The 16,086-nt window shown below is 45.6% G+C and overlaps 1 protein-coding gene across 1 annotated transcript; it reads right to left on the bottom strand.

The window, feature by feature from the left end:
- Positions 1-7,424: 7,424 nt before the first annotated feature.
- On the bottom strand, positions 7,425-11,670 carry LOC113836462 (vomeronasal secretory protein 2-like). Its single transcript, XM_027422730.1, has 8 exons — positions 11,643-11,670; positions 11,443-11,549; positions 10,802-10,935; positions 10,505-10,572; positions 9,328-9,438; positions 8,194-8,295; positions 7,876-7,902; positions 7,425-7,450 (listed from the first exon to the last, which is right to left on the bottom strand). The coding sequence occupies exons 1-8, from the start codon at positions 11,668-11,670 to the stop codon at positions 7,425-7,427; spliced, it is 603 nt and encodes a 200-aa protein (XP_027278531.1).
- Between the last annotated feature and the right edge of the window lie 4,416 nt (positions 11,671-16,086).

Below are 16,086 nucleotides of genomic sequence, written 5' to 3'. Positions count from 1 at the left end.
AAAGCAGAACCATACACTAGGGTTGGGTCCTGGACTTCATAAAAAGAAGGAAGCTAGGAGCTCAGGAGCATTGTTCTCTGCTTCCTTGGTGCTGATGCCATGTGATCAGTTACCTCAATTTTCTATGTCCAGGACTTCTCCACCAATATAGACTATACCCTACAACCAAGAACCAACATAAACTCTTTTTTTTTCTTTAAGTTGCTTTCGCCAGGGTATGTCATCATAGCAACAGCAAAAGAAACGAAGACACCATTCAATCCAGTACAGAAAATGCACCAAGTCCCTCACATGGCAATGGAGTCTCAGGAAAGAACATTAGTGTAGCCACCTTCCTTTTGAAAAGTGTCACACAACTAACCCTAGCACTTGGTAGGCAAAGGCAAGTGAATCCCTGTGAGTTTAGGACAAGCCATGTCTATAGAGAAAGTAGCAAGACAGCCAGGGCTACACAGAGAAACCAAAAAAAGAAAAGAGAAGAGGAGAGGAGAGGAGAGGAGAGGAGAGGAGAGGAGAGGAGAGGAGAGGAGAGGAGAGGAGAGAAGAGAAGAGAAGAGAAGAGAAGAGAAGAGAAGAGAAGAGAAGAGAAGAGAAGAGAAGAGAAGTTTATCAGAGTTAGGTTAGTATAGATATAGCACATAACCAAAGTCAAGTAGCGCTAGAGCAAACGGTGTAATGCACACACACAGTCACCAAAGCAGGAAAGTGAGGGAGACTGTGCAACATGCTACAGTGTACACCAGAGGGAATTTGTAACTGTAAAGGAACAGGGAGGTCTGTGGCCTCAACTCAATTGTTGGAAAAGAATAAGCTTGTAGTATCATAAAAGAACACACAAACAAAATGAAAGCAACTCAGCAAACCAACTTCTTTTTGTCAAAAGGGTGAGACAGAACCCAAATGCAGCCAGCAAGCATGCATGGCTAAGAAAACATGCATGGCCAAGATGGCCTCTGGCACCCACAGTCCAAGGCCCTGCAGCCAGGATTATGTTGATCTTATTCCTGAAGTCAAGATCTGTGTTGATACCAATGCTTCCTGTTACTATCAAGGGCTATGCAGATGCCGGGGTCTGGCCTGCCACCTGAGGCCATGTTGGAATCCAGGGACCACACTGCTGCTAGGCCCATAAAGACCTGATTGGCCTGTGCAGCTGCCCGGGGCCATGGAGACAACTAGGCCGAAGTTTCTGCTGAGGGCCATGTCTGGGACCATGGTCCTGGTACAGCTGAGGTCTGTGTTGATACCAGCTGCATGTGTTAACATACAGACCCATGTGAACCACGTGTGTTGTGGTCCTAGGGCCATGCTCAGCTGGACCCTCCCCTCATTAGCACTGGGAGAGCTGGCCCCACACCTCACAGGAGATCTGGCCCTGCCCCTCACCAGCCCTGTGACAGCCTGCCACCAGAACAAGAGAGCTAATGTCTCCCATCATAGGAGAGATGCCACCCCATTACACTTAGGAAATCTGGCTCTACCCCCCACCAGGGGAATGGGAAAGCTGACTCCACCCCTTGCCTGAGAGGGTAGTCCCACGGGCTCAAACTGACCAACTCAGCTACCATCTAGGCACACATCCAGGGTCTGAGTTGGCCAACCCCAGCATCTAACCCATCTAAAACCTGCTGGAGCATGCTAAGCGACAGGTCCTGCAGAACTATAGCTGCAGGACCTCCATGACTCAGAGCAACAGCAGGATATATGAGAGGAGTTTCCATGAGGGCCCAGGGATGATGGTGCGCCAGGATCCAGAGGCCTTGAACCTGACCAACAGCTCACTACACGGTGAACATTTGCAAGGAAAGCTGTTTGGACAAAAGGGACTACTGTGTGACACACCTCAGCACCCAGAGCTGCTAGAATGAATGAAGGGGTGATGGAGAGGAGGGGAAAGACAGAGGAGGGGCTTGGTTTTTGTTTGTTTTGTTGTGCTCCTTGTTGTTTTTGGTTTTATTTTCTATTTTATTTTTTAGTTAATATTTTAATTTTATTTCTTTTTAAATTTTCTTTTGGGGGAATGCTACAAGGGTGAAGGGCAAATATGGAGGGAGTAGGAAATGAGTGGGATTAGGGTGCATGATGTTAAATTCCCAAAGAATCAATAAAAAAAAACTTTGTTTAAATAAAAAGAATGACACCCATAGTCTCATATGTCTGAATACTTGGCTCCCAGATGGAGGAACTATTTGGGAAGGATTAGAAGGTGTGTTCTTGTTGGAGGAAGTATGTCACTGGGGGCGGGCTATGAGGCTTCAAAAGTCCATGACATTCTGAGTCTTTCTCTTTCTATGACACCTACTTGTGGATCAAGATATGAGTTCTCACTGCTGTCCCAGCACCATGCCTGCCTGGCTGCAGCAATGCTCCACACCATGGTGGTCATGGACCTTCTGCAACTATAAGGCCCTTTAAACGATTTCCTTGGAAAGTCGCCTTGGCCATGGTATTTTGGTCATGGCAATTGAAAAAGTAACTAAGCTTGTCTTTTATCCTGAATCCTTTTATCTTCCCATTGGTGGGTGAATGATTCATAATCTTACAAAACTGGCTAATCAGTGAGAAGGGGAAGGGATAGTTAAGGCAATATGGGCCTCTGTTGAGCTAAAAACCTTTGATTTAAAAAAAAAAAGGTGTTTCTCAGACAAGGAAAGAAAGTTTATTCCTACAAAGTGAAGAAAATCCAGTAACCAGGCAGAAACACAAAAGATGATGTAGGGGACACAGTAACCATGCCTGCTAGGGGCTAGCTACAGGTGTGCCTGACCATGCCTGCAAGGGCATGGTCAGGGTGACGTAGGGAAGGTTTAAGAGTGAGTGGCGGGCACATGGAAGGCCCCTTCTTCCTTTTCATCATTGGCTTGCTGTACTTACTGCCCTGCTGGCTGGCTAAGTGGCTCTGTAAGACATCTATGTAATAAATACCCTTATATTTTTACCTAACTCCGTATTGGTAATTCCCTCATTATCTGGCTGTCAGGAGTGGGACATTGCAAGCCTAGGCCCTGTTTTGGGAGTGCCTGCGGTCCCACCAGGACAGCGGACTAGCCCACCGGGAAAGCCCCCTTTTCTCCACAGCTGCACCCGCCCACTGCGTGACACAAGTGCATTCCGCTGCCACTGAGTCACTCATAGAACAGTCGGCCCAGCTGGAAGAGTTCTACACACTTCCCCACGGGTTTTACTGCCAAAGGCAGGAAAAACCACACCTCTCTCAGCGGTTTCAGTCCACGTGGAGGACCCAGATGCCGCAAGGCCACACAGGCTCCCAGCTAAGTGCAGCTACCTGTGTGACCTTAGCCCTGCCGGTGCCCCATCTTGCCTGACCAGCTGCTGCCAAAAGCTGCGGGGATATCCAAGTTCCAGGCAAAGCCACCAACCTCTGCGACCTAGCACAATTACTGCCCAGTACCTTTTGAGGGTTCTTCCTAGTACCTGATCTTAACTTGGGTGCAGAGCCCATAGTGTTTTTCAGATTCAACTAGGTGAACGCCTGCTCACCTGCTAGTCAAAGATAGTTCCTGCATCTGGAGCAGAAGCTACCAGGTAAAATCATGGCAGAATATTTATCATTTGCTTCAATTGGTAATATCTTTGCTTCTTACATGAATTCAGTGTTCGAGGAGGTTGCTGATTTGCCAATTACCTGCCTGTATGCAGTAATGGCAGTTAGCATGCAGACCTCTCTGGGTCTGCACTGAGCATTCAGTTTCCTGATCCACCAAGATGCAAACAAGATCTGGGCCAAGTTTCCACAGGCACCAGCATTAAGGAGAAATAAAATAAAGAGTATCAAGAATGTTAACCTTTAGTAAAACTAAGCAAAACTAAAATTAAAAACAATAGATGAAAGAGAAGACATATTGATAACCCATGAAACTCAAGGTCTTGATGATACACCTTAAGAACTTCAAACAAATTAGAAAATATAAAAGAAATGAATAGTATTCTACACTATGATCCACCAAAAATTAAACGAGAGGACACAGACAATGTTAAGAGTTCTACAACAAACAGTGAGATTAAACAGCAATAAAATGTCTTCCAACTGAAACAAACCTGGACCAAATGTGTTCACTGCTGAATTCACCCAAGAATGAATACAACACTCCTGAATCCCTTTCTGAAAGCAGAAAAGGGATGGGGAATGATACGAAACTCTTTGGTGAAGCTGATATTGTCCTGACATACACAAGCAAGAAAATCATAGGCTGATCTTCCTGATCAACCTGGAGGCAAAAACTTCTGGTTACATTTAGACCAAGCATTTAACAATATATTGAAATGTTTTGCTACTATCCATCCAGTCGGATATATACAAAGCAATAAAAGGGATACATTACACTGAAGTATTTAGGAACAGAAATGGCACAATCATCTGAGATGGAAAGAAACCCTTTGAGAAAGGCCAGCCATTCTTCATGATCATAGCTCTGAAGGAACTATTGGTGGAAGGAGTGGATTCATACAGCCAGCATCATCCAAAGTAGAGACAAATTAAAGCAATGTCACTGAAGTCAGGAGGGACAGGGCTATCCTATTGTTTCTATCCTACTGAATGTAGGCCTTAAATATTAGCTACAGCAATAAGACAAGAGCAAGAAATAAAAGGTAAACAAATAGGAAAGGAAGAAGTCACAATATCAAATAAGATTGTTTTTTATTTAAATTTAAAAAGTCAAAATATCAGTATTGGCTGATAATATGATCCTCTACTAAGAGACTTCAGAGACTCCACAAGGAAACTCTAAGAACTAATAAACACTTTCATAAAAGCATAAGGTTACAAAATCAACATATAAAAACAAACAGCTTTCCCACATACCAATAGGGATCATATGGAGAGAAAAAATATTTTAAAAAAATGCTTTAATTAACATTAGCTTCCAAATGATTAAAAAAAAATACCCTGGAATAAACCCAGCCAGAGGAGTTAAAGACCTCAAAAAATGAACTTTTCTGTTGAGTGAAAAATAAAACAATGAACATTTTGAAATCCAAAGAAAAACATGGAATAAGAAACTGGTATGTGGAGCTGGAGAGATGGCTCAGAGGTTAAGAGCACTGACTGTTCTTCCAGAGGTCCTGAGTTCAATTCCCAGCAACCACATGGTGGCTCACAACCATCCATTATGAGATCTTGTGCCCTCTTCTGGTATACAGATATACATGGAAGCAGAATGTTGTATACATAAAAAATAAAATCTTTTTTAAAAAAAGAAACTGGTATATGAAGAGGTTCCTTGCATATAGATTGGCAGAATTAATATCAGGTTAATGGCTGTATTATCAAAGAAATCTACAGGTCCCATGGAATCCCCAATAAAATTCTGTCACCTTTCCTCACAGAAATACAAAAAAAAAATGTAATTCAAAACCTTATGTGCAAGCACAAAAGACCCCAAACAGTCAAAGCAATCCTGAGTAACATGGACAATGTTGGTGCTATCACCAAACTGAGTTTAAGGTTATACATTCAGACCCAGGTTTCAAGTGATTCCACACTAACAACTCATCACACTACTGACAGAACAAAACAGACCCACACCACAACCCTGAAATTCTTAACAAACATGCCAAAAATATACACTGGAGAAAAGATGGCCCCTTCAAAACGTGGTACTGGCAAGTAAGTATCTACATGCACAGAAAGACTCTGGGGCTCCATCTCACTCTGTTCAAACCTCAACAGGTAAACTCCAGGCAGAATGGCCCTGTAGTTTAAGGTGTATGGAGGGCATGTCCATAAAGGAGAGCACAGAAAAGATTTTACTGAAATTATCGTATTTGTATTCAGTATGCTGGAAACCTGGGCCAACAGAGCATTAAAATTCATATTAAAAAGTATCCAAAGAAAAACTCAAGTGTAGCATATGACCACCAAAACTAAAATTAATAATGATTCCTCTAGATGTGTATGATAATTCTCAGAAGTAAATTTGGACTTTGCAACTCAGATTTTTGAGCCATTGCTTCAGGGCTTTGTAACGTCTTCACTTTCCTGACATTGCTGAAAGATTTCTACTGCTTTCATTTTTAAAAATTAATTAAAATATTACATCAATTTTCCTTTTGCTTTCCTCCCTCCAACTCCTCCTGTGCCCCCTTTTTCCTCTCAAACTGATGGCCTCTTTTTATTTGATTATTATCATTACATATGCATGTGTGAGTGTGTATAATGTATAACTACAACTGCTGAGTCTGGTGTTGCTTTGCTGTATATGTTTTGGAGCTGGCTGCTTTGTAATGTATAACACAATTGGGAATTCATCCCATGGAGAGACAAATTATCCTTCTAGTTTCATTAGTTGCCTGTAGTTCTCTGTCTAGGGGGTGGGACCCCATGAGATTGCCCTCTTCCATACTCTTTTCTTACAATTCTGTATGAAGGCCTTTAACTCTTCCATATTTTCTGTGGTCCTGCAGAGTGGGGTGTTGTGCTCACTAGTTTTGTAGGGTTCTGACTAACCCTCACCTCCAATGTGTCCAACCACCTCAAGCTCCACCAGGCACTTGAAAGGGGTTGCTTCCTCTCAGGATGATCTCTGGTCCTCAACAAGAATCACATCCGGGCAGAGAGGGACAAGGAAAGGACAATTTGTGAGGGTGGGAGCTGAAGAGCTGCTGAGCAGGGAACAATCGACCGATTCTCGGGGAAAGATGCCGCCATATGCTCATCCTCCAGAAATCTATGTACCATTGAGGTGGCAGTTTCTGGATCTGCATTTATCATTCAAGGTACAGGGCCACTCCTCCCTCACTTTGATTCCCATATCCCCATGAGGCAGTGTCCACAAAGACCTTGTAAACTGGACAAACCTCATGGTTGGCAAGGTGGGTAATAATGACTAATGGGGCTGTACATAGTGTTGTCTTGCTTGAGGGATGATGATGGAGGATCAGTATTACTCTTAACCCCTGCCCCTTTCGCCCTCACCACTGGCTCTCTCATAGGATCCCCACAGTCCCCACTGGAGCAAGAGCCCTGTGAGAACCTGCACACATTTGCATCTATGATACCATCTCCCCAGTTGTGCCCAACCTAGTAGTTTCCCAGATTCTCCACAGAGTCAAACACCTTCTGAAGCCAAGTGGGAGGGGGTGTCCCCTCAAATGAACTGAGATATTCTATATCCTACAGGGCTGAGGGATATCATAGATCTTGGGGTCTGGTACCTACTGAGTCCCACAGCTCCTCAACCTTGTCATGGAGTTTCTTGGAGCTTACAGGAGACTCCAAAGAAACACTGAATCCAGAATGGCTGCTTAAGGCTTTACTTGGGTTTGGGGCGGGGCAGAGGGTCCTAGCAGGAGTGTGGTCTGACAGGTAGTGAGATGGTCTTGAAGGGAGTGTCTCATGGTTGTGGGTCCAGGGAGATGAGTATTCCAGGAAAGGCATTGCTATGCATTGGTGCAGAGTTGGCTCAGGATTTGCAGCTATGAGGGGCATCTGTGACAGGAAGAGGAACAGAGGTGAGGGCCCCTCCTTCTCCTATGGGAGTAGCATAGTGGGGCTCATAGGAAACAGATGCCAATCAGAGAACTTCCTTCCCACAGATACTGTGGAGATGCTGCTAGCCACTCATGGTCCTCAAACACAGACTGCCACCTTGACCAGGAAGGTCACTAAGCATCATAGGGGGTGTGTCAGGCAGGAGATGAGACCACATGGAGACCATGGCATGGGAAAGAATCTATGAAAAAAGGACAGATTCTTAAGTGTCCTGGAATTTTGCTTAGGCCACATCCTTGAAAGGCCACTCACAACTGGCTATGAAAGGTCTCTCAGATCTCAATTTAAGAGTCCAGAAGAGGGACCACAGAACTCTGTGGTCCTGAGGTACTGAGGAGTCTGTTCTTCCAGAGGTCACTTACCATTGTCGTCTACAGGGACACACATTTCTGTAGAAACAAAGAAAGACCGGGGTTGAAGAGGTGCATTGATGAAGATCTAGACCTCACACCTGCAGCTTAGATGACATCATGACCAAGACCTTAAGTATGGCTTGTCAGGGAAGAGGAAGGCAACTGGTGACACAAAGAGACACCACTGACATAGAAAAACACAAGAGTCACTTGGAGTAATGGCTGACACAGGAGGACATGTGGAGGGGTATGGATAGCTCTAAGTAACTAGGGGAAGCAGGGTCTCTTCAGTGGCCTAGCTTGAGATCTCTAAAGTCACCCACTCACCTCTCTGCTTAGGCACAATGATGTTTTCTTGTGGAAAGCCTTTCCTCTCTGTGAATTTCTTGAAATCTTCTAGGGCCTCATGGTTTTCTGTGGGATCCTTCCCTGGGGACAGATGCCAGGGAATGAGCACAAAGATTGTTACTGAACAGCTCTGCAGGGAACCAGTGGCACAAGGATAGGATCACTTCTCAGCACTAGGGGCTTCAACCTGGCCCAGGGGCAGGCAGTAGAGGAGGGAGTACTTAGAGAAGACAAGGAGGCAGGTGTGGATGTAAGAGATGGGCACACCTGCAGGGAGGTACGGGTGGGTGTTATATATCCTGAATGGCTATGCAGAATCACACTCCGACTGGAAGGACCCTGGGTCACAGGGATACCAGTCTTTCTCTCAAGTCCAGAGGGAGGGACACTGCCAGCCAAAGGGCTCTTTTAGGACCCAACCCTTCAAACTGACCTTCCTGAAATCTGAGACCCCAGAAATGGTACTTGGCAGTTTACTGCTATGGAATAATCCTTCTATACACTGTGTGAATTTATGTCGATATGATTGGTTTCATAAACAAGCTGACTGGCCAATAGCTGAACAAGATAAAGTTAGTCAGGAATGCCAAACTAAGAATTATGGGATGAGGAAGGGTGGGGTCAAAGGAGTCGCCAGACAGGTGGAGTTAAGTCAGACACACAAAATGGGATAGAGGTAAAAGCCACGAACCTTGGGGCAGCACATCAATTAACAGGAATGGGTTCAGTTGTAATAGCTAGTTAGTAACAAGCCTGAGCAATCAGCAGAGCATTTATAATTGGTATTAAGTCTCTGAGTCAATTATTTGCAAAGTAGCTGCCTGTTATTTGGGAACAGACAGTCTGGACAGGAAAACTCAGCCTATGGTTCACTGCTTGAAACTTCCATCCTGAGTTGTTATGGCCCTGAGGATCATATCTGCTCTTTTCCTTGAAAGGCCCCATCAGTCTGACCCTTCTCACTCAGATCTTGCACGCTACACAGGCAGCACCTAGTGTCCAGAAGCTAGACACACATCAGGTCTTCCATGCTAGCCTCCTGTGACAAGCTGTAGTGACTGCACATCCTCTGGCTTCTGGTTGTGGAGGACACACAAGAGATGAGGTGCCTACCTATGAGCTCTCCCACATAGACTTTCTGCTCAAGAACCTTCATTTCACTGTAGAAGATGTAGTGGTCCATCACAGGCAGTTCATAGATGTACAGGAGAAACATGTTCCAAACTGTAGATGAACAGAGAAAAAAGGTCTGAAGTGTCCTCCTCCAGACACGTTATTCTGACTGTGCTAATGAACTGTCTAGCACAGTGGTTCTCAGCCTTCCTAATGCTGCAACCCTTTAATACAGTTCCTCATCGTGTGGTGACCCCCAAACATAAAATTATTGTATTGCTACTTCATTGCTGTAATTTTGTTACTATTGGGAATGATAATGTAAATACCTGATATACAGGATATCTGATATTCACTCCCAAAGGGGTCACAACCCACAAGTTGAGAACCACTGGCCTAGAAGATATTAGTAATGACCCATGAACTCCTAATCTTATGGAGCCTGAGCAAGCTATGGTCTCTTTACAGAACCAAAATTCTCTCCAGAAAAGGTGTCATTCCCAGGTATGGAGTCTGGACCAATGGTGTCAGGGAAGATGAAGCCTGGGGTTTGATGTGGCCCCTTAGCAGCTGCCCTGCCCTGCTTCCCAGATCCTAAGCCTCAGGTTCCCTATGGGTCCAGGGACAGAACAATCTAGAGGGAAACATGGTCTCTTCTGTGGACTAGCCTGTAACCTCTAAAATCATCTAGAAGTTAACTGGATAGCTTCCTATGGGAGCTAAGCAGGGCAGAGATGTTCCAACCCCGGGAACTAGTCCCTGGGAGGGAAGATCACATGCAGCCTGGGAGGCTGTGATAATTCAGGTTAGAAACATCCACTTGACAAGTAGGAATCTCCTGGGAGATGTGCCTTTGGTCAGGCCATGTGTGCATTATCTTGAATATGACAATTGAAATGGAAAGACCCATCTTGACTGTGGTGGGACTTTCCACTGGGCAGCAGACCCTGGGTGTGTAACATGGAGAAAGGCAGCTGAGCACTTGCGGGCAACTGTCCCTCATTCCTTTCTGCTGTAGATGAAATGCAACCAGCTGTTTCGAGCACCAGCTACCATGGATTCTCCACTATGATGGACTGTACTTGAACGGTGAGCTAAAATAAACCCCCTTCCCCTAAATCCTTTGGGACAGAGAATTTTATCACGGCAATGGGAGGAGAAATTCAGACAGACTCACAGGCAGTGTATTGGCCAGGCTTCTTTTTATCCATCATGAATTCACGCTGGATGCACTCACCATTAAGCCTAGAAAACAGGGAACATACCAGCAGCCTCTTGCAGAGCCCACACCTGTGCTCTGCTCAGCTTGCAGAATGAGTCAGTGACCTCCATGTCCAATATCAACTGCAGCGGTGATTTCAAATGGTTGCTGTGATGGTGTCCCCTTAAAGTATGAACCTGCTTGTCATCAACACTCAGAGCACAGATGAGAGGAGATGGGAAAGCTAGGGAGACTCATGGTGGTAACACTCACATGGTAGTGACCGTGATCTCTATTTTTCCCTTTTCCAGGGTTCTCATTACAAAGGGGAATTCTTCCATAGGTCTCTCCGACTCTGTGATGTTCACATTACTCACTGTGGCTTTCCTGTACCAGGTCCCTGAGACCTGTAACAAACAAAGCCCTGTACAATCTATACACTCCATTCCAAGCCAAGTTCTCCCCCAGGCTCCTGCACATGGGCAGGGGCCTGAAAAACATTCCAGAGCCCAGGCTGAAGCCCCTGACATGGTCTGGTCCCACTGCCCAGTCCCTGTGTTCCTGTGTTCGCCTGAAAACTCATGTTCCAGTTAGGCAGGAGGTGTCTGTTCCCAAAGTCCCCAAAGTCATTTGGTCTATAGCAGGGCATGAAGGTCCACCCCTGAGAAACATTCTGGTTCTTGGAATCACTGCAACTAAGACCCTTCCATGCTCCAGCTCTGTGGTCCAAGAGGGCCCATGCCTGCTGGTAGAACAGCAGTAAAGAGAGCATAGCAGTAGAGAACAGATACAATTCTAGGCGGAGGTGCAGTGCTAGAGGCCTAAACAGCTCATGAGTGCTAGCTCCAGTCCTCGAGGACTGGATAAAGTCAAGCCTTCCCTCTACCCCTGTCCACCATCACTCCCTGCCTCACATTCTTGTCTTCTGAGAGGAAAGGCAGGTCATCCTGGGCCTGTAGAACAGCCACCAGGACAAACAGTGTGACAGTCAGAAGCAGGCTCTTCATCTCCAGGCTCTGTCCTTTAGACAAGGCAGGTCACACAGGTGACAAAATGAGGCTGTGATGGCTCCTTGGAGAATGCCTTTTATGGCCACAAATGGCACTGCCCACACCCCTCCTAGACAAATCCATGTCCGTCATGGTGATGGAAGTTATTGTTGTTAAGATCTGGTGATCATTCTGTGGCAACTGCAGATAAAGGACACAATGCCCTGCAATGTCTGCACCATCCAAGGGTGCCACATACACAGAACTCACTACATTGTACAAATGACTCCAGGACAGAAGTAGAGAACAGGCAGCCAGGGAGGGAGGGACCTGGCTTCCTCCTGCTCCTTCTCCACACCTGCACTCACTCTCCAGCCACCCCTGGCTTCCTTGGCCATCTTATCTAGAAGCTGGCTTCTCTCCCACAGAAGCTGAGAAAAGGACTGAGCTTCTTAGCCACACACAATCCTGTCAGTACCCTGGGCACAAGCTCTGCACTAGGAGCCCACCACATAGCCCTGCCCCAGAAGTGAGCATGGAAACATTTGATGTGTCAGGATCTAGTTGACAGCTCAGGAGGTCCTGCACCTAGACTGCTCTGAGGGGGACTGCATAGCAACATTAGTGACCACAGTCCCCTGAAGAGCTTCACCCTGCACACCAGGCAGCTGTGTGCTCTAACAGCACTTTTCACTCTACAATGTCTCACCACTCTCCCTTCTCAACTCCCATCTATCTACTCAATTACACCCTAAGCTCCTGAGGAGTGGAGCCTTGATCCCTGGGCTTTACCCTCTATTCCAGAAACTGGAAATGCTCTATTATGTAAAGAAGCCACAAATCTGTATCTGTTAATGGGAAGTGTCTCCACTGTAGTTCAGGGTTTCATCTCCAACAAGGATACTTAAGTCATGTGCTGTGTAGATCATAGGGACCTCATGATAGGACGTATGGAACTCCTGGCCTCCTTGACACAACTCGGGCTCCTTCCACACCTTCTGGCCTTTGATGGACCCATGAGGTCCATCAAAACCATCTGAACCCACAGATGTGCAACTCTCTTAAACACAAGAACCCATGGTCTAACAACGGTTTTCCCTACCTTGTCAGTTTAACAACTAGCAAGCCCTAAAGGAGACCATGAGTCTAACTTTCTTTGAACAGGGAAGCAAGAGAAACAAATGGAAGCCAGGGACTGACATGGGCCCAAAGCCCAAAATTGAGCTGCGTTAGCCACCTCATCTTCCGGCCTCAGCCTCGCTCACTCTCCAGCAGGAACTCTTCATCCTGATGTCCTGATAACCATCTGACCCCAGCTCTAGAGAGAGGTTCTAGTCCTACAAAGGTACCTTTGTGCCTCTGAAGACCAAGCTTGGACAGCATCAAGCATCTATAAACAATGTTAATGATCACTCTATGACAAGTCTTGGACTTTGCTGAGGAGCTGCCATAATCCAGTCCTGCAAGCTGCTGATGAGCAGGAAGCCTGACATTCTGGGTGTGAGAGGGTGGAGCCAGTGATCTTTAGGAACAGAGATTAGTGAGCAGCCTGGAGTCTGCATTCAGGGTGCCAAGAACTTTCTGTACTCTGTCCTGCTGACCACACCATAGATACCTTCCACGTCACTGTGTGGATCACTGATGTCAGCACTTATGGCAGTGGTGTGTGTAGTGTTTCCCTTAGCAAAATAATGAGAGCCGCATGCAGATAATAGACAGACGAGGTCTTGTGTGTAATATGAAGGGCAGCTCATGCACTCTACAGCTGCTTCCCATTATCTATCTACCTGTTCTTCCCTGTGTCCCCATAGACTCATTCTCATTAAACTATGCTCATAGACACCTGTTAAGTTACAGTGATTTTTTTAAAAACACCATCAGGAGATGGAAGGGCAGGTATTGCACATAACCGTGGGAGGATAAGAGATAGGACAGGAAGTTGAGGTCTATTCATGGTAGATGCCCTCAGGAGTCAACGGGTGTCTGTGGCCACGCCTGGGTAGACCTTAGGGAGGTAGCAGGACGGAGATGTCCTGGCCTGTGTTGTTCTCATACCCTAAGGCATCTCTCTTCATTCCACCCCTTTCTTTCTGGTGGCAGTTCCTGCAGGGATCCACAGTTCCACAACTTTAGCTTTCATTACTCCAACCTGTGTCCCTAACTATCTTGTGTCCCTTCTCTGTCTGGGTAATTCCTAGGTACCTCACTGCCAGGGACAGAGTCTGGGCCTTACTCAGCATTAGCTAATAGAGTTTTTGATAGCATCTCCAACAGCACCAGATGGAAGGGGAATTGTCTAGGACTGAGGTGTCTTTTCATTAGGTTTCCATCGACTTAAGAAAACACCATGTCCAAAAGCAATTTGTGGAGGAAATGGTTTGTTTCAGTTTACAGTTCATAATCCATCATGCAGAGAAGTTGGGGCAGAAATTTGGAGGTAGAAACTGATGCTGAAGCCACGTAGGAGTGCTGCTTACTGGCTTGTCTCTTACAGCACCAAGGACCACCAGCCCAGCGGTCCTTGTACACAGTGAGTTGTACACTCCCACATCAACCACCAATTAAGAAAATACACCACAGGCTTTTCTACCAGCCAATCTTGTGTTGCCCTTTTCCTGGTTGAGCTTCTCTCTTCCCAAATAACTCGAGCTTGTGTTGAGTTGCCATCAAACTCGCTATAACAAGATGCATCTAAAACTCCTGGGGAGCAGTCTGGTGTGAATATCAGTAACACCTAGAAGATGACCAGCATTGAGTGTACTAGGGATTGTTTCCCTAAGTGGTATAATTTTAGTCAGCTTAGATTCGTTTGTTTTATGTGTATAAGTCTTTCTCATACATTTATATGTGCCCTACATGGTTTCCAGGTAGAAGAGAAGGAGATCAGAAAAAGGCACCAGATCCCCGGGAACTGTAGTTACAGACAGTTATTATCTCTCCAGTCCCTCAGTTACTAATTAAGAAGCTGTGTTTCCATAACTCTGAATGGGCAGCTATAGAATAAACTCAGTTTGAAGCATAAGTGTGTCAGTACAAGAGAAGGACTGTTGTTGAGTGGCCGGTGATTCTCTTGACCCTCTTATAATTTTTTGTTGTTGTTGTTGTTTTGAGACAGGGTTTCTCTGTGTAGTTTTGGAGCCTATCCTGGCACTCACTCTGGAGACCAGGCTGGCCTCGAACTCACAGAGATCCACCTGCCTCTGCCTCCCGAGTGCTGGGATTAAAGGTGTGTGCCAACAACGCCCAGCCAACCTTCTTATAATTTTTTAAGACAGTGACTGTCACAGTGATCATAGATCCATTTTTAGTGCCTGTGTCCTCTTTTCTGTGTTTCTAGTAACACACTCTGGTGAATCCCAGATGTGCCATGAATTACTACAGCTAATTAAGACAGTTCCTACTTGGATCAAAGCAGCGTAGCGTGGTAGTGAACAATCCCAACACTTAGGAGGCAGAGATGGAAGGACCAGTGCCAGCCTTGGATTCATATTGAGTTTTAGGCAACCAATTTAACAATTGTAGTAGAGTCATATCAATCAATCAATGCTGGAAAATCTTTTGGCAAGATTCTGAGTAAGAACTGTCAGATGAAGAGCTTCTACAAAAGGTCTGAAGCCTGTGCAATACAGCCCTCTCTGTAGCCTGTGGGACGAGTGAAGATGTCCTCTCTCCCTGTGTACATGTAATGCAACGCAGAAATTTCCAACTACAAATTTAAGATTAAAGGGGGAATGAAAGATATACAGATGTACAGGGAGAAATAAGACCCTATGTGGGGATGGTGCAATTGTCTCTGTGAAAGGATCTAGTAAGTCTAAAAACAAAACCAGAAGTGTCAAGTGACTTGGCCAAGGTTCCTGGCTATAATACCTTCCCCCACTGATTTCCTGGAACCCTCAGTTAGAGTCTCTAGCTCTCCTTATGCTTGTGTTAAGTGTTCATTTTATTAACTATACCTGCTCAGTCCACTGTGTGATGTCTCCTAATTACTTACTTGTATATTATTACACGTATGGCATGTTCCATGAGGAAGCCCCAATTGGAGCAAGTGGACAGCAACTATAGACACAAAGGTTATGAATTAACTTGTGTGAGTCATCTGCACAAAGGGGGCATGTAAACCTATAATTGAAGGTAGGGAAGGGAATGAGCCATGAATGAGTGAAGAGGAAGAGGACTCCAGCTGGGAGGAACATTCAGAGGGGCCTGGGAGGGGCAGCGGGAGCCTCACTGTGCCAAGAACAGACTGGAGGGCCGAGAAGATGGAGCAGACAGCAGGGCAGGGAGAGGAAGATGGCCAGAGATCAGGTTAGAGAGAGGGTTGAGCCAACAGTGATGATTTGGGAGCCCCCTTGTGGCACTTACACTTTTACTGAGAGTAAAATGAAGACTAGGACAGACTGTTGTTGTCATGGTGGAGACATACCTCAATGCCTTAGAATATAAAAAAATAAAAAATAATAATAAAAAATCCAGTAGTTGATGGAAAGATAGCAAGAGTCAGAGAAGATTCAAAGGGCTGGAACATCTGCCTTTCGGTGGCTTTATCCAGCTTCCACTGCATGTTCT

The sequence above is a fragment of the Cricetulus griseus genome, chromosome 6, assembly GCF_003668045.3.
Source record: "Cricetulus griseus strain 17A/GY chromosome 6, alternate assembly CriGri-PICRH-1.0, whole genome shotgun sequence".
In the NCBI taxonomy this organism is placed as follows: Eukaryota; Metazoa; Chordata; class Mammalia; order Rodentia; family Cricetidae; genus Cricetulus; species Cricetulus griseus.
The sequence above is the reverse complement of the archived record's forward strand: the minus strand, read 5'-3'. Positions and strand labels throughout refer to the sequence as shown.

Coding starts and splice junctions, on each gene's coding strand:
- LOC113836462 (XM_027422730.1), bottom strand. CDS start 11,670: ATGACGGACATGGATTTGTCTAGGAGGG. Junction 9,439..10,504: donor GCCTGGCCAATACACTGCCT/GTGAGTCTGTCT, acceptor GTTCATCTACAG/TTTGGAACATGTTTCTCCTG. Junction 8,296..9,327: donor CTATGTGGGAGAGCTCATAG/GTAGGCACCTCA, acceptor ATCTGTCCCCAG/GGAAGGATCCCACAGAAAAC.